General features: G+C 40.3%; 1 protein-coding gene across 1 annotated transcript in view; it reads right to left on the bottom strand.

Moving 5' to 3' along the window:
* gpm6aa (glycoprotein M6Aa) overlaps positions 1-18,538 on the bottom strand; it is a 28,057-nt gene extending 9,519 nt beyond the window's left edge. Inside the window, exons 1-3 of the mRNA XM_047353617.1 lie at positions 18,210-18,538; positions 3,102-3,294; positions 2,783-2,939 (exon numbers count right to left, since the gene is read on the bottom strand). Coding sequence (XP_047209573.1) covers positions 2,783-2,939; positions 3,102-3,294; positions 18,210-18,246 — 387 coding nt within the window. The 5' untranslated portion in view covers positions 18,247-18,538. The remainder of the gene's footprint in view (positions 1-2,782; positions 2,940-3,101; positions 3,295-18,209) is intronic.
* Positions 18,539-19,200: the final 662 nt, after the last annotated feature.

Genomic DNA, 19,200 nt, shown 5'->3' with positions numbered 1-19,200 from the left:
ATACTGACCCAGCATGGCTACCACAGCATCTTGCAGCGGCATGCTATTCCATCCGGTTTGCGTTTAGTTGGACCATCATTTATTGTTCAACAGGACAATGACCCCAAACACACCTCCAGGCTGTGTAAGGGCCATTTGACCAAGAAGGAGAGTGATGGGGTGCTGCGCCAGATGACCTGGCCTCCATAATCACCGGACCTGAACCAAATTGAGATGGTTTGGGGTGAGCTGGACCACAGAGTGAAGGCAAAAGGGCCAACAAGTGCTAAACATCTCTGGGAACTCCTTCAAGACTGTTGGAAAACCATTTCAGGTGACTACCTCTTGAAGCTCATCAACAGAATGCCAAGAGTGTGTGGAGCAGTAATCAAAGCAAAAGGTGGCTACTTTGAAGAACCTAGAATATAAGACATATTTTCAGTTAGTTCACACTTTTTTGTTCAGTATATAATTCCACATGTGTTAATTCATAGTTTTGATGCCTTCAATGTGAAGCTACAATATTCATAGTTATGAAAATAAAGAAAACTCTTTGAATGAGAAGGTGTGTCCAAACATTTGGTTTGTACTGTACTGATGGGCATTCAGAAAATTGTAGGCATAACAAGGTCATATGCTTCTCAGATGCTGGAGATCCTTGAATGCCACTTGCAGAAATATTGTTTTTCACTTTAAAAAAGTTTTTTTTTCAACAAAAACTTTAAAGGACTTGAAGAAAATTTATACTTTTCAAATCTTGTTAAATTTATTAATTTAGCTTATAATTCAAGACCCTTTGGTGCTCTCTGTTGACCATAAGAGGCTCAAGCGGCACTTCAGTTTGCTTATGCCTTGAACCAGCACTACTCCATCCGCTTTGCTATGTCGGTCAAATATCTATTTGATGATGTTGTCAACATTATTTCAACTGTGGTTCATTTTCTTTGTTTAATTATAATTTTTTAAAGCTTTTATACCGTATTTCTAAGATTATCTTAATAGGAAAGCTGCAGCATCGTTTTTATGCTTTTCATCTGTTGTGTGTTATGATTATTGATTGATTAATCTTGATCAATAATTATAATTAAAAATCATAATCTGACAAAATCAATTTCTTAACCAAAATCCTCATTTATGAATCGAGAGCAGAGATGTTTCTGGTGTTGTAATTGTGGCTCAACGCCTTTGACAATTACAACTGTTAAATACTCCGTAATAATTAATAACTATTGCCGGAGATGTCACTGTTTAATCGACCATTTCTGCCGAAACGTGTGGAACCTTTAACATTATCTTGACTAACAAATCACTTTTGCACACAATGAACACAAAACGCTCTCTTTTTATCTATGTGAATATTTATTAATCTTCACCTACTCAACATGCAAAATTCTACATAACAAGGGTAACACATCTAACTAAGCAAAAATAAAGCTAACAGCAGTGGGTGTGAATTGAATCAACCAGCAGTTATGGCAAAAAGAAGGAATGAGAATATGACGAAGGGGTGTGGTGGTGAGTGGAGAGTGGGGGGGTGCAGCTCCAACTGTAACTCAGTTATTCTGACTCATAAAACCTCCCCCAACTCCTGAGCAGACAAAGCGTTATAAAACTTTTGGCAGCAGCTAGCCAGCAGTGTGATTGGAGACAAAGAAAATGGGGAATTTCACCATGAGGTTATTTCAGCAGTCCAGTCTCACTGCACACCTGCGCTTGCTCTCAGGTGGTAAAACGCGCACAGAACTGGGAGTGCAGCAGCTTCAGACATCATCACAGCACATCAAAGTTCAATAAGCAAGGTTACATGCACATATCATTCAGAACACATTAGATTCTAGCTAGCGATTCTCATCGCACTACAACCTCTGACACAGGAAAAACGGTCAGTCTTCGTCTTCTGGCTTTCTTAGCGAAAAGGGAAAATATGATTTGACCATCAAAGTCGACTTGGGATGAAGCACGGTAGCGGTTCGACTCCTCGAAACTCCGTGTTCTTAGTTACGTGTTAAGCTCACGTCTTCGATTGGCAAAGTGAAATTTCTGGCCTTCCTAGTCCAGAAACCTCGGTTAGGAATTGTTCGTTGTCCAACGAGAGAGAATCAATGAATTACGCAAGGAACTCTTCTCTTGAATGGTGCGCTTCAGTTGCTAGTCCGGTCTCCAGCAGAAGGCGGGGTGTTCAAAACGGAGGCCTTCCTATATAGCGTCTTGTGACATCAGACTTGGGACGCTCGTCATATCTGTCGCAGTGCTTGACGGGATATGTAGTAGCGGGCTGTCCTTGATACAAAATGGCCGATGCCATTGGAGAGGCACAGTGACGTCCAACAACGTGCAGATAGTCCAATACTCAGCAAACAAGTGGTCCAACACATTATTTACTTTTTAATCCCTTTAGATAGCAGTATGCTAAAATAATTTCTTAGTTTTTGTGTTTTAAGTCATGATGGTATGGTATGAAGAAATTACAACCAAGATAATCAACGTTAAAAAAAATGCATGAAAATGAGTAAAACGCATTTATTACATTTTGGTGCCAGGTGGTTGTCATGCCAGCCTGTGTTCCTAAAAATGGTTGTGCAGAATCTGTTAGCTGTGTTCCTTAATCATCATGATGTTGTTTGTTCACTAATGTTCTCTAACCAACCTCTGGGCCTTCAGAAGAAGCTGGATTCATTCTGACATTTAAACTACATGCATCCTAAAAGGAGCAATGGAAATTGCCTTCATAGAAGTAAATGTAAGGTGACACACCTCTGAGCTGCATTTTACAGTTAATGTGGGCAAATAGTTTCAGCCATACCCAAGCGCTGACACAGCGCCCACAGGTGGTGATCTTAAAGTCTCCATACAGATCTTTAATGGCTCCACTGGTGAAGAATCCCTCCACCATCAGCAGGATGCCGTAGACGAAGAAAGCCGAAGCAATGCCGTAGATCACATATTTGATTATATCAATCCTACAGAATAAATATAGAATACCACACAAAGAGGACATGTGACAATAGATCAGTTACTTTTGCTCCTTACACATACTTTGGACATAAAGCAGTTTTTACTGTGAATCTCTCTGCAAACTGTGCAAAGCAATAATAAATCAAACAGTGTTGTTTCTCACTCACATGGTGAAGACATCCAGTGCGTCCACAGGGCTCCTCACCACCTCAAAGTAGTTCTGGAGGATTGTGACGGTGCCCGACAAGGCTTCATGCCCACAGCCGCAGAACAGGGCCACGCCCGCATACAGCAGGATGGTAGCTACGAGGGATGGGTACGGGATGCCACCCAGGCATTTGATGCAACATTCCAGGCATCCTGCAAACACAGCGAGGTTTCTGAGTTGGTTAACTAACTATCACAAATGAGGAAAGTCCATCAGGATGCTGTACACTGTATTTCCATTTACTGTTTGAGAATCTACAGTCAGAAGACCATTGAAAGGCAGCTATGCATGCATGGTCAAATAAGCTCCTGTAACCCAGTCGAGGTAAATTTGAAAAATGTTCTCTATGGTTTATAAAAACTGAATTTTCTCAGGGTAACCTGGAACAATTCTAAAATACCACATTGGAGAACTAATTTTAGACAGTCTGCTTTCTGAATGACAGTTTTCTCCTTTGAAATGCATTACTGACTCAATCCAGAATAACTTACAGAAAATAAACTGTTTCCATTAACAGTTCAGTGTTGGTTTGTAGAAAGACAAACCTGTACCTATTAACTCATTGTTTCATAATGTGGGTTACATTTGACAAGATTTTGTTCTAAAAAGTTTTTTCATGTTTCTTTTTTTAAATGTGTGTAGTTTTACTATGTCTATTACTTTAAGCTTGTTGCGCTCACTGTGTAATTATTGAACTGTATAGTTTTAGATTGTTGGTCATCTAAACTATTGTGCTGATTAGGTTCAAGTCCACTAAAAAGAATAGATGAAAATTAGATTAGCTAAAATCTCTCTGTACAGCATATCAGTCCACATCAGGCTAATTGTCCATATGACAACATGACTTATATGTTCATTTTATGTCCAGTTTGTTATTTACTCAACATTATTCTCAAGTAAATTCAACAGATCAAATTTAACATCTTTCAATCGCTTTTCAATTTTGGAAAAATATGGAAAGAATAAACCGAGTGACTGAATCTTTCTTATTTCGTTATCTAAAATATAAAAATCTTAAGTTCTATTAGTCAGTCATTTTCAATACACTTCATCCATAGTGGGTGGTGGGGAGCTGGTGCCTATCTCCAGCAGTCTATGGGCAAGAGACAGGGTACACCATGGACAGGCTGCCAATCAAACGCAGGGCCACACACAAACAACCATGTACACACCTAAGGGCAATCTAGAGAGACCAATTAACCTAACAGGCATGTCTTTGGAGTACCTGGAGAGAACCCACACATGCACGGGGAGAACATGCAAACTTCATGCAGAAAGACCCTCGGCTGGGAGTCAAACCCAGAACCTTCTTGCTGCAAGGCAACAGTGCTACCCACTTAGCCACCATGCAGCCCTAAGTGAGATAATGTGTTTGATCTTTAATTTGCCTAATCAATGCTTACATTTTTTTCCAACTCATTAATCGTTTTTGAATTTGAGTGACTGATAGAAACCACAGATGGATACCCAGTCATTCAGTAATCAGAAAAGAGCAGTTTTGCTGCTTTTGTTTTTTGTTTTTTAGACCCTAGTGGATCAGTATTTTACATTTAGAACTGTAGTTGTTGAACTGGGTCTAGTTTACACATCAAATAAAGCATTGACAAAAACTCCACAAACAAAATAAAAGTTCACCATTCCAAAAAATTGATTTCAAGAATCAGCTAAGTGCTTGATTATCCATAATCCAGCCTGGATTATACATTTTCAAATCAAGCTGATCTATGTTGGCGCTGATGCAAAACAAAACATTTTTAAATAAATACTTACATCAGTCCTTTAACCACACTGGAATTGGAAATCAGAGGTTTGTGTTGTTTCATGATTTGTGGAGCATATAGATAATATGGTAATTAGGTATATGTTTTACCCTTAAACGTGGAATGAAAATGTAAGATTTGTAGCTTAAATATTCCAGCACTATATTTGTACTGTGAGTTGTTCACCCCTGTGGGCAATGCTGACATTTTATTTTGCATGAAGTCACATACTGAGATTTACATAGAGATCGTGACCTATAACCCTGTTTCTTTAGCCAAGCTTATCCCTAAAGGGGGAACTGACCAGTGCCAGTTTGGCTCTAGTTCTGGCATGGAAGTGTCCAGCTTGCTCCATAAGAAGCTGGGTCTGTAAATGCTGATGTATGCAGTTGATTAGATTTATGAGTCATCACCTTGTCTTTCTGTGCTTGTGTGTCTGATTCAGTCATTTTTCAGACAGACAACTGCAGAAACTAAGCCTAATTCTTGTGCAGCAGCAGAAACCTTGCAGGGCACTGCAACAAATGAAGCAACAGAGATATTTTTTATAATAAAAACACATCATTTAGTAATTCTCCATTAACATAATAAACCAGTACATGTATGTGACATGTACAAATGCAGCTGCATGCTCATTAGCATAATGATCAATGGTTAAATGTACATACATTCACACTACTTTATCTGTTGTGACAGTGTGAGTCAGCTTGTTTTATTGTAAATTTATTGTAAATTTAAAAGGAACAAATTCATGTTGTTTGTAGCACCAGATATTAACAGGTAGGGCACCATCTTGTGCTGCAAATTAAGAGTAAGAATAATGTCCCTCCTCTTCAACTCTCTGCTTTTGATTCTCATTGTAGACCTGAGTGGAATACTGAGCAGCTGATCTGCCTGCCAGGCTGTGCTGAGCATTCAGATGCCGGGTAGATCTCCAACCCTCTCAGAGCCTTGATTATCTGTATCTTCATGGATGTAACCCACCGCTGTGCTGTGGAATGTTTTTTCAGCCACTCTTTTTTTAATTTTTAACCATGTTATCTGGGTGTACGAAGAATGTTTGCTTTTCCCAATGCCTTGCAGGTTTTCACTTCCAGAATCAGCCTGTGCCAGTTTTCACCAACATGATGTAGATATAGGAATACCACCTCACTACTATATATCTGATACCAGAAAGTCCACTGTGTCCCGCCTGATTTCATGCTGCACTTGACTTTTCTGCTGTTTATTTTGTTTGTTTTTTTGTTTTTTGGTGTTTTGGACATCATTCAGAAAAACTGCAGGACTTTTACTTAAAAGTTGATGCTTCAATGTTTGCTCAAAATGTTTTAGTTGAGGAAAATAAACACCTCCCAACACCACAGCATAGACATTTGACATTTCTGGCTGTTGAAAAGAGTAGGGTTGTCTGGTCTACATGTGTTGTGTAGATCTAAAGAGGACTCATGACTGTGTCCCTTGAGATATTTTGTGTGGGAGCCTGTGTTGTTTCTAAGGACTATCTGGTCCTTGTAAACACAAGTAAGAGCTGTGTCTGGCTTTTTTCTGCCAGGGCTGCCTCTTGTCACTGATTCTGCTTGTGGTGTTCATTGACAGACTCCTAAGGCACAGACGTAGAGAGGAGGGTTTCTGGTTTTGGGACCTCAGGGAATCATCTTGCTTTTTGCAGATGATGTGGTTCTATTGGCCTTTACAAGCCATGGCCTTCAGCATGCACTGGATCAGTTCCCAGCTAAGTGTAAAACAGCTGAGATGACAGTCGATTCTTTTAAGTCTGGGGCCAGATTTCTCAACAGAAAAAAAGTGGACCTGTTACTGGAGTAAAGTAGGCACTGCTCCGGCAAAGAAAGAGCTGATCCAAAATCCAAAGCTCTCATATTACTGGTCCCTCTACTTTCCAGCCCTCACCTACAGTCAAGAGATATGGATCATGACTGAAAGAAAGTGATCTCAGGTAAAGGTAAAGGTAGCTGAAATGTGCTTCCTCCTTCTATCCTGATCAGGATTTCTTCTGGATGCTTTTGGAGGTTTTGGAGGCAACTGGGAGCAAACCCTAATCCTGACACAGAACCCACTTGCGGAGCTTTATATCCCTGTAAGTTATGAAACAGCTTGGGATCCTCCAGAATGAGCTGGAGAATGTTGCAGTAAGAGAGGCATTCCCTCTTGGACTTTTTACCTCATAACAAAATTTCAAATAAGATGATGGATGGAGGGATGGATGGATGGATGGATGGATGGAGAGTTATAAAGGGTGCTGCTTTAGTTGCTGACTGATTCCTTGTCCTGTTAATAGACCTACAGTCAGGGAGATTGCTACATATGACTGGAACTACATTATTTATCAGTTTCCAGTTATATTATCAACTATTTTCAAGTTTTGTGTTGGCTGGTATGCCCTTAAAATCATGAATCTGTTTTTAATCTCTGGTTCCTGTCAATGGCATTATGTATTTTGTTTGAATATCCTCTAGGACAGATAGCAAGTTTGCCAATATTCTTTGCTCAGACTCATTATCTGGAGTTTCCTTATCATTTCTGGAGGCATTGACAGGATTTATTGACTCAGTGGTGTTTGCCCACAAGATGAGCGTGATAGAGGAGGCCATGTCACATCTGCTGTCCAGTCATAAAAGGTGTTCACCAAAGCAGACCATTAATTATACATGCCTTACAGATGGAGCAAAAATATGTTTTCTGGTAATATTTTCTTTTAGTTTTGTGGTTATTTTAGACCTTTGGTTTTCATCTCGTTAAATAATAGCTGTTATTTTTGTCTTTTAGGTAAACATCAATTAAACAAACTAAGACTGCTTGCCTTTATGCACTTTAAAGACATACCAGTGAAGTGTGCTGCTGCAGCCATGCGGAGATGATTTTAACATGATGGGGAAAGAGTGGCTGTATGAAAGATTTATGCCTCGGCCTCAACTGAAGTTTATTACTTTTGCATTATTTACATTCCTGCACACATCTTACACCAAGTCAAAATCTTTCTCTCCTTCTGGTTCAATGTAGATCATTTACATTTGTAGCAAAATCAAATAAATTATCAATTATTCATACTGAGGAAAAACAGAAGTCTTATTTTGCTCATTAGACTATAATAAAAATTCCCTGTTCTGCATTACTGGGAGGAAATGTTTCTATGGAAACAGTATAGTAGACTTACTGGGTTGGACGAGTTTGATGTGTGCATTAGTGAGTGGATGTAACATGAGTGATATTTTATTGATTGTCTGCTCTTAATTTTGTGGAAGGGAAACACCTCAGTCTCACTAAATACTGAAGACAGAATGATCATTTGATATCCCAATAAAAACATATATGTTGAAGTGAATAAATTATGCATAACATTTTATTAAGCTTAACTGACCCAAGTCTCAGACTGTTGAAGGATGGCAAGTGGTGCTTGGTGAGCTGGCTGCTTGATCCATTATTTAGGAATGGCACAATACAACAGCATGCAAGCTAAGGTAAAACTCAAATATCCCATGCTATATTAGGGGTCAAGAGTGTTACAGTCTAAAAAGCTGTAATAACAGTTTTTTTTGTTTTTTTTTTTACCTTTTTCTGTGAGCTTTAAGCTAAGGATTTGTTCTTGCATGGTGGCATTAATTTTTTTTTCTGGGCTGTTTGCATTTCTGTACTCATACACTTAGATTAAGATTGAAATTGATTTTGCAGATTACATCTACCCTGCACTACAACTTGGACAGTAATAGGATACATTTAAATGCATTTCACTGAGCAAAACAAAAAGCATTTGATCAATTTAAATGTTTTAAACAAAGACTGACAGGGTTTTACATCACTGTGGGATTTATATATTGCATGTTCACACAATAATGCCTCTAAAAACAAAAGGGTGTAAAAAGTGAAGCTAATCTGATCCCTAACACCATGGTCCAATCAGCAGAAGATGTCTCTCTAATACAAAGAGAAAGCATGACCCCCTCCCTTGGCCCCTCGCACCTCCCATCTCTGCTCCATCTGTCAGTGTCATATCCAGCAGGCAAAAGAAACACACACACTCAGATCCTCAGTGACCCAGTCAACTTTTACATGCTTAAATATACTTAGTGCTAAATAATGTCTATCAGAGGGAAGATGGCTCAGGAGAATGGTGCGCTTCCTCAATGAAGGATTTACAGCTCCTTTCTGGTACCAGTGCATTTAAATGTGTTTGTTCAAATTGAGGATAGCAAATAAATTTTTACAATAGTTCTGCTAATTATTAACCACATTCATGTGTTTCTAATTGAATGTTCACTTTCATTTATGTTTTTTATCATAAGTGAATTTACGTATATCAATTAGTTGTAGTGTTTATGAGATATAACTGGAAATTCACGACAGTATAAATAAAACATTCAAAGTTTATTCACAGACGGCTACATTTTATTTCATTTACTGATTATTTCTGTGATGGACTGGCGATGGAGCAGGACCTGTCCAGGGTGTACCCCCCCTCTCGCCCATAGACTGCTGGAGATGGGCACCAGCTCCCCCGCGTCCAACAATCGAATAAGCAGTAGAAAATAACTGACTGACTGATTATTTCTATGAAAATATTGTTCAAGGTAATTTTCTGTTGTAATGTTAATGTCATTTCACATTTGTTAAATTCGTTAAACTGACTGAAGGCACATCTGTGTTGCCTTCCCATAATTTGTTGAAGCCGTTTTGGAAATGTTCAGGCACATTTTTGTGTGTCATGGTTTTAAGCAGATTTTAGGCGTTTAGCATGTAGTTGTGCAGCATCAAGTGACACAAAGAATGATCAGGGTCAGGGCTAAAGTTCACAGTGTGGTGTTCTTCATCCAGACTGCATGTGAGATGACATGTGAAAAGCAACACATGAAGTAGGGTATTATTCTTTTACTGTGTCATGAGACCAGGCTGCTTAATCGTGGATTTGAGACGAAACCTCCTCTCCTGTAGCGGCAAGCGGTGTTTTTTTCCTGCTCCCCCATCTTCTCTGCGCATGTTTAATCAACCAGTATGGTTGCCATGTCAACCCCAGCGCAAAATCTGAGAATAGACCGAGTACTTCAGAGCCGTGACCCACTTTACCGTATGTCAACAAATTCAGAGGGACAATAGTGAATGAGCCGTCTGGGGCAAGGCCAGGTCCAAAGGCCCAGCCACCGATTTCCTTGCTTTCTTTTTCTTCTCAGAGATGCAGGGGTTTGAGTGAGACTGCGTGCCTGATAAGCTCGGATGTTTTTTGTTTCAGTTCACTCCAGGGACTAAGGGCCAAGTGTCAAAAAACTCAACAATAAAGATTTGCAGTTGCATTTTTTTGCTTGTGAAGTACAATGTCTCAACTCATTCTCCTTTTCTTGCATGAAATGAGCTTCACTATCTTGTTTGCTAACATACTCGTACTCATCTTCCGCTTTATCCGGGACCGGGTCACGGGGGCCGCAGACTCAGCAGAGACACCCAGAAGTCCCTCTCCCGAGACACCTCCTCCAGCTCCTCCGGGGGGAGCCCAAGGTGTTCCCAGGCCAGCCGAGAGACATAGTCCCTCCAGCGTGTCCTGGCCATCCCCTGGGTATCCTCCCGGTGGGACGTGCCTGGAACACAGTCGAATGCTTTCTCCAGGTCCACAAAACACATGTGGACGGGTTGGGCAAACTCCCATGAACCCTCGAGTACCCTGTAGAGGGTATAGAGCTGGTCCAGTGTTCCACGGCCGGGACGAAAACCACACTGCTCCACCGAGGTTCAACTATCGGCCAGACTCTCCTCTCCAATACCCTGGTGTAGGCCTTACCAGGGAGGCTGAGGAGTGTGATCCCCTGTAGTTGAAACACACCCTCCCCGTGGGCCACTCCAGAGTAGAAGAGAGTCCAGCCCCTCTCGAGGAGATGGGTTCCAGAGCCCATGCTGTACATGGACACGAGCCCGACTATTTCTAGTCGATACCTCTCGACCTCCCACACAAGCTCAGACTCCTTCCCCCCCAGCGAGGTGACATTTTACGTCCCTAGAGCCAACCGAAGCACCAGGGGATCTGCCGCCGAGGTCTCCACCTTCATCCGCTGCCCAATCCTCTTTGCACCAGTCCCTCACGGTCCCCCTGCAGGTGGTGGGGCCACTGGGGGATGGCCTCGCGTTTCTCGTTCGGGTATGGCCCGGCTGGGTCCTGCGAGGAGCAACCCGACCACCAGGCGCTCTCCGACAAGTCCCGACCCCAGGCCTGGCTCCAGGTTGGGACCCCGGCTCCGCCGTACGTCACGTGCCTCGATTTAGTAGTCCTCATGAAGGTGTCTTGATTTGAGACTAAACACTGAAGACATCTTATTCACATTTTAACATATTTTGGGTAAATACCTTTAGTCTTACATTCGCACAATACTTTGGGTGTATTCACACCAGGAAAGTCCTTTGGTTCACTTATTTGGTCCGGACCAAAAGCAAAACTTTATTTTTTTCATTTGGTGCGGTTTGTTTTCACATTGTACTTTTTGTAAGTGAACTATTACTTGTAAACAAGCCACGCGGGTGACGATCATTGATCCTAGAACAGACATGCAGCACTTCTGTTCTGCATATTTGTGTCGTTATTACAGCTGCAATATTATTGTGAGGCTGAAGAGCAGCTCATTCAACACAGACTTTGAGACCTTCTATTTATAATTTTGGATCCCCGTCGGAGAATGCGTGCTGAACGCCGACGTTCTGTGCCTTGTCCCACAACAAACCAGTAGCGTTGCTAAGCAACACACAGCTTATCAGGTATGATTACCTTACAACACACACCTTTGCTACCGGCTACGGTGGCTTTTTATGTCCAAAGAGACGTACGCTTTTTGTAGTTGGTTCGGATCGGGACTGGTTTGTATTCAGACCATAAGCGAACCGCACCAGAGTCCGTTTGGAAGCGGATCGAGACCACCTCAAAAAGTGGGTCTCAGTCTGGTTGTTTGGTCCGGACCAGGGTTCGCTTGAGTGTATTCACACCTGCGCAAAAGGTCCGGATCAAGGGGGGAAAATGAACTCTGGTCCATTTAAAGTGGACCAAAAGTGGCAAATGTGAATACACCCTAAGAAAAGGGAAAGCACCATTCAATATTTAATTTCAAAACCATGCAGATAAAAAGATGAAAAATGTGTAGATGTTTTTATTTCCGTTCTATCTCATTGAAAGAATGTAAAAAAGGAGAACCTCTTTCCTAATAATAGATCAGGGTGAGATGTTCTTTTGACCAAACACCTGAGATGTACAATTTCACCCCATTTAACTGCTTTTCACCAAGTCCCTTGAAAATATCGCTGATGGGCCATAGCTCTAGTCAAAGCAGCCACCTGTACCACACAGATGGAAACCCAAAACCTTCTAAATATTAATGTTTTTATTATCTCAAAGTGTAATAAAAATGCTTTCTGAATGTCTGTCAAGATGTCAGCTTGGTCTCTAGGTTAAGTTTTTATTCAACTGAACGACAACATGTTCTGATTGGTTGATGAGGCTCTCGTGATGTCTCCTCTTAGGGAAGCTGCAGGCTCCAGAACCAACTAACACTCAACACAATAAAAGAACTAAACCCAGCCAGGTTGAGTAAGAACCAGAACTGATCACATTGTCAGAATTGGTTGCAATAAACGTTTTAGTTTTTATCGTAAGCTACATTCATCTAATTTTTGTAAAATTTCTACTGTTCAGCATCCTTCAGGTTCTTTTTTTAAAGTTTGACATCCATTTCCAAATTCAAAGAGTGGAATTAGTGGGCATCCAAAAGTCAGTACCGGCAGAGCTCAGTACCGCCTGACATCTGAGTGACCTGTAGGCACATAGAGCTGCTGCTGCAGCGGACAAACCGACTTCCCTCTAGTCAAAAGGGAAATGGAGGCGTCAGATTCCTCGAGCCGAAACACAAGACGTACAGTAAGAAAGTAAATAGCCGTGTCTGACCCGCAGTAGACACACCCCTGTTCTCTTCTATTGTGACGTTTCTGGTCTGAGAGCTGACAGAAAAATAGCCATTTCCGAAACTTTACATTTTTTCCATTCCCCTCTCAAATAAGCATTAGATATTAGACGTTAAAATTTTGGACGGTAAAATCTCAGTAAGCTGATTCTAAATGTTTCAGTTTAAAAATCTAAATCTGGTTATACTGGAACGATGTCCATAACAGAGGGAAAAAATGCACAAAATTCATTGGAGGAGAAAATCTAATCGTGTTTGTTTCATTTTGATTAGCTTGCACCAGAATGCATCCAATCAGACATGATCTTCTGGAAGTTGTTAGTGTTTATTATCAGAAGGGTTGTGCATGAGAGCGCAGGGAGGCAGTGAGTTAAAGGGAAGAGAGAGTTGGGAGGGGTGGGTCTGTGTCAGTATGAGGGTATAACATGCTTGTCTCGTTGCTTTGCTTACTCCTTTTAATGCACCCCCCCATCCCCATCCCGTTACACACCACCTCTCCTGTAGTGGCAAGCAGTGTTTTTTTCCTGCTCCCCCATCTCCTCTGCGCATGTTTAATCAACCAGTATGGTTGCCATGTCAACCCCAGCGCGAAATCTGAGAATAAAGTGAGCCGTGGCCCACTTTACTGTATGTCAACAAATTCAGAGGGACAATAGTGAATGAGACGCATTACACACACAAGCCCTCTGGGGCAAGGCCAGGCCAGGTCCAAAGGCCCAGCCACTGATTTCCTTGCTTTCTTTTTCTTCTCAGAGATGCAGGAGTTTGAGTGAGACTGCGTGCCTGATAAGCTCGGATGTTCTTTTGTTTCAGTTCACTCCAGGGACTAAGGGCCAAGTGTCAAAAACCCAAAAATAAAGATTTGCAGTTGCATTTTTTTGTTTGTGAAGTACAATGTCTCAACTCATTCTCCTTTTCTTGCATGAAATGAGCTTTACTATCTTTTTTGCTAACATAATAAAAAGCAAACACAAACGAATGCTGTATTTCAATGAGAGAGCCTGTTTTTGCTATTTAATGCCTTTAAGTGTATCTTTATGGGAGTTTTAAATGAGTGACCTAAACATCTTTGTTTAAAACTGAAGAATATTAGTGTCTGGTTATAATACTAAAGCCATATTACCTTTATGTTCATTGACAGCATTAAGCAGAAATTAGGAGTTATGAATTTACAGTACAATCCGTTCTTTTGGCACAACAAGAAATCGCTGTGATATTTTCAGCTAAAAATCCCATAAAAATGTCAAAGGAACAATTGGAGGAACTCTCTTTACGTCTTCATGATCGGACAGGTTAGGACTCAAAACAATGAGACAGAGGGATTAGCGGACACAAGGACAGAATATTGACATTTTCTACCATGGCCAGAAATTGCTAAATACTGCTGCTGTTTCCTAACCTGACCTCAGTTTGACTTGCACAGATGGGTTGTTATTGAACAAAACTGAAACCTATCAGAGCTGCTACATTCCTCACTGTTCCACACAGTCTTTATAATATTCTGAGCATTCGACAGTATAACATTAACCCTAAAATTATGTGTACAGTAATCAAGCTTTATTATACAGTTTGTATGTTCCACAGATCCTGGGATAACGGTGAAGTCTGGTTAAGGTCTCTGCCGCCACCTCATTGAAATCTAAACTAACTGGGATCCGTTCCATTCAAACATCTAGAATGCTTAGAACTCACAAATCAGGATGAATCCTTTACAGCAAAGTTTGTGGGTATTAAAATTTGTTCTGTTTGACATCAGTTTAACCCTCTAAAGCCTGATATGAAAAATACATAAAAAATCAAACTATATTAGATGAGTTTGGCAAGACGCCTTACTAAAACTCATTATGGTTACAGTGATACATTGATAAATTTTATATGAAGAAACTAAAATAGCCATACATATATTACATAGTTCTTCTAGAATATTCAAGCCTAAGTAAATTTAAAGATGAACTGCAGTTTTGCTTTTTATATTTGAAGTACAAATTACATATGAAAAAATACAGTAAAGGAAACATTGCATGTGTAAGTGCATGCATAGTCTTAAATCGAACAGGCAACTAGGACCTGTAGCACTTAGATCCTCCACCAGAGGGTAAAAGGCATGTAGAGAATTTGATACAGCAGGTTATCAAGTAAGGTACTAAACATGAATGAAGTTGCAACACCCCGCTATACATATTCAGATCTGGATAATGAACTGTAATCCTGATCATTGCTCATTTAACTCACAGAAAGTTTGAAGCTCATTTAATTAAAAAGACCTGTAATTAAGAACAGCAATAAAACCCCTTGGTTATAATAGAGGAATATATCCATGGATGCAGCACAAGGTTTCATTACTTATCCCTTTATTCCCTGATTGCTGTTGTGTTGGAAAACCAGCCTTCTGACCACAGCATCTATAGAAAACAGCCTCCACATCAGAATCCCTTGAGTCTGATGCAAAGTTAACATTTATTGTATATATGCAAATATGCAACATTCTTCAAATTCACAAAAAATTTAAATTAAACTCTAGACCAAAGTGACATGTTGTGTTAGTTGGATTTGTAATGATGTCTGACAGAAAGTTAATAATTTAGACTTATAAAAATATCAATGAGGTGGTCAATATCCATCTGCTTGCCAAGTGAGAAGCCTCATCAAACCTATCAAGCAGAAGGACAAGCTGCACCTTGTGGAGCAGATTCTTGGCTCAGGCAGAGCTAACAGGTGGGCTTTTCTCTGTTTTTCCATTGAGCAGCAATCAGCACACAGAGTGTGAAATATTTCCAAGACTGACAGTTTTACTCCTCGTGCGCTCAGTTTAAGGGGTTCCTTGGAAAACTAATCATCTTCTCATATTCAAATTAGAGGAAAATGTGTGCTTCAGCCATAGGGTGTTGGTTTGATCGCTGTTTTTCCTGGTCACGTTTCTGTGTGGAGTGCACTCGTACATTTGGCCAGCAGCTGAAGTAAGCAGAGCCCACCTGGTTTATCTGACTCATAATTTAAGATCTGCAGCCTCAGAACAGGAAGACAGAAGGGTATTAGTGTGTTCAGTGACAGCTGCAACTCATCAAAAATGGGAGCAGCAAGCAAATTTTAATTTTGTTTTAGAAACAGAGTTTCTCTTGTAGTTAAAAATCTTGTGTGACAACTCGGGACCATGTGAGCCTAGCTTGTATTGGGCCTTTATCTCAGCAACATATGCTTGAACGTGGCTTATGCCTGAAAGTGAGCAATGATTCTAACTGTGGATTAGAGGATTTTACAGAAAGATGGGTGTAAGATTAAAGTGGGGAGGAAGAAAATCTGAGAGGACGGCTTCAGTCTTTATCTGGTCTCTTCTGTGAACTCATTCTAATCATGTGGCATCTTCAACAACCAGAGGTTCTGTTCAGTCACTCCTTTCATATTATGCACCATGAAGACAAAGTCTGTCTATCTGATATCTGTTTTACAGTACAAAGTAATGCTTTATAAAGCAGATGCTTAGAGATTTGGTTTATGTTTGGAGTCTGCATCTGCTTTAAGTCATTATCGTAGTTAATGTGACAACAGCATCTTAAAAGCTTTGGCTTTTAAATACCTTTTTCATTAAACTTTGCTCGACCTAACTTTAATCTAAATTATCTGGTGATTTATAGCATGTAAATAATTATTGAACAGTTCTTAACTATTGATTATGTGTCACTTTGTTTTGTTATTACTGGTTCCACACATTGTAAATCAAAGAAGTCGGCCTGATGTAGCTGAAGAAACAGATCTTTGCTGTGAACCACAACAAAGCCTTTAAAATGGTTAAAAAAGAAAATAAACATCATTGGAAGAAATCTAATCATTTATATGTTTGTTTTACTATTTGGGTTCATTTGGGTCATGGTGTCATCCAACAGGTTGTTTATTTGTTTGTCTTTATTTTACCACCTTAGTGAACAGGTCTTTATTAAAAAATACATTTTAATTTCAGTGAGACTTCTACACAAATAAATAAATATCAAAAGGTTTAAATACCATCCTGGGAAGAACAGAACTGTAACAGTTTAATTTTCTTTTACTACCTTAGTGACCAGGTCTTAAAAGACATTTTTAGCTTTTTCTTTTTTAGTTTATAAAGTATAGATGCACACAATGAGGCTTTACTTGTGCCAGCCATGAATGCACAGAACATAAAGGTAAAGAAATGCAACATGAACTCTGCCACATAATCCACTCACTTTATTTTTGTGTTTGGGTGATAGATGCTAAGTCCACACCCAGTCTTTACTCCCTGCACAAAAACACTCAAGAATTCCTCTGTCTCAATGTTTTTGCCAGTTATGTGTCCAATAATTTCTCAGGCCTGTGTTTCTCTCTGTTATATGTTCATCATTTGTGTTGTTAGTGTGTTCACACACCCACATACACACACATATGTTATCCTTCTATTTGCTGTATGTTGGTTTGAGTATGCCAACCCTTTAGGTTTGCCCACCTCTCTCATTCTTACAGTGAACTATTTCTGCATTACTGAACTGTAATCAGCAGGAGTGAAAGCAGATAGAAAGCAGATATAACTACAGGTCCAATGGCAGCTGCTGCAGCTCGTGTGCGAGTGAATGTTAAGATGCAGGGGGGAGGGAGAGGAGGGGAGAAAAACACAAACATATGAAGCCATGCATGTTCCATGAAGCAAATTTCACGAGAAGAGGGAAAGCAGAAAGAAAGATGCTTTTGACTTGACAGCAGCATACTGCTGCCTGTTGTTCATGAGACTTCTCAAGATTTCTTTTATAATACCGATATAATTTAAGATGTTCCACCCCACAAACAAATAAATCATCTTCTCCCTTCCCTGCCTTAAAGTGTTCTGACAATATACTAAATCATTCATGCAGGAACAAGCGGTGGGGGGTGTGAGGTATAAATAGCAATTCCACTTTCATGTAAAGCCAACACTGCTCCTATTTTAACTAAATGAAAGAGCAAGCTCCTCCATGAAATCCACAGTGAGTGATGCAGAGCATTGCTGCAAGACCCATTATTTGGACACAAAGAACAGAACCTTGCAGCTGATAGATCATAAGAGCAGAAGCTCGTTTTGGTTCTCGTCTCTGCATGTCTCTCTCTGAGCCGTCACGACAAGCATAAAATCCTCATGGAGCACACAAAGACAGACCAGCCATGGCTGGAGCCATTCACACCCCTCAGACTACCCAAGCAGCTCACACAGACCTGCACCTTTCAGTGAATAGCTGGTGCTAAACATAGACTTTACCTCAAACAGCTGCCCGCCTCTTCACAATTGCACAACTAATGTCTGTGGAGACACAGCTGACCCACCGGCAAAACAATTATTGCATTTATTTAAAACAACAAACCAAATATGCAAAGGATGCATACCTTTTTGTGTCTGCCCCTCATCCAAGTCTTCTTCCATGGTTCTGATTCTGTTTTAGACACTACAGAAAAAGCCTGCTTGGATTAAAGGCTGAAAATCTTAAATATATTAGAAATAATCCAAAGGAGACTTCCTCTTTCCTTTTCTTGCAGCACTTTCCCACTGTCTCGGTGACTCTAGTGAACGCTGAGATTGGCTGTCAGCTGTGGTTTCTGTCAAGTGTCTGGGAGATGCAAAGGAATCACAGACTCTTTGTGGCGCTGTCCATTGTGAGCTGCTGTGGCAAGAGCTGAAAATCTCTTTGGTCCCTGCTGGAGGGAGAGAAGGAGAAGGAGGAGGAGGAGGAAGGGGCTTGCACTGAGCAGAGGGTGGTCTTTATGGAGGCAGCAAAGACAATGTGTAACAAAAGCCTATTTCTGAAAAACAGACACGTTTCAGGAAAATGTGGAATTAAAACATTGAACCATGCCGAAGGTTTAGACTGGGGTCAGTTGAGACCCTCAGCCTGTGTCATGTACACAGTCATGTTGAGTTTGTTTGAACATCACTTGTTTTAAACACCCCTTACTTCCAGACAGAATGGTTACACCCATTATCAACCATCTCCGCCCTCACAGAAACTGTAGCTCTACTGCATGAACTCATTCCCACCCTAAACCAGGGAGGGGGCATCTGATTTCCAAATAGGATTTTTCTAATCTCGTTAGTCATACTGATTCAATTACACAATCACCAAGTAGGTGTACTGTGTGTTATATCGTTCATATTCAAAGAGGCATACTTTATTTACACAGTTAGTGATTTGAAAATGAGACAATTATACTTTGTTTGTATAGCAGCATTTATTCACAAGGTAATTCCAAGTTGTTTACAGGAATAGAAAAAGAAACAGAGGTAAAAAAAACAAAAAAAAAAACATTTACAACAATAACCTTAATCATAGTAAAATGTTAGCCCCACATAAAGAGAACACAACAGTAATACACAACTTTA

The sequence above is a fragment of the Girardinichthys multiradiatus genome, chromosome 23 (genome assembly GCF_021462225.1).
Source record: "Girardinichthys multiradiatus isolate DD_20200921_A chromosome 23, DD_fGirMul_XY1, whole genome shotgun sequence".
NCBI lineage: Eukaryota > Metazoa > Chordata > Actinopteri > Cyprinodontiformes > Goodeidae > Girardinichthys > Girardinichthys multiradiatus.
The sequence above is the reverse complement of the archived record's forward strand: the minus strand, read 5'-3'. Positions and strand labels throughout refer to the sequence as shown.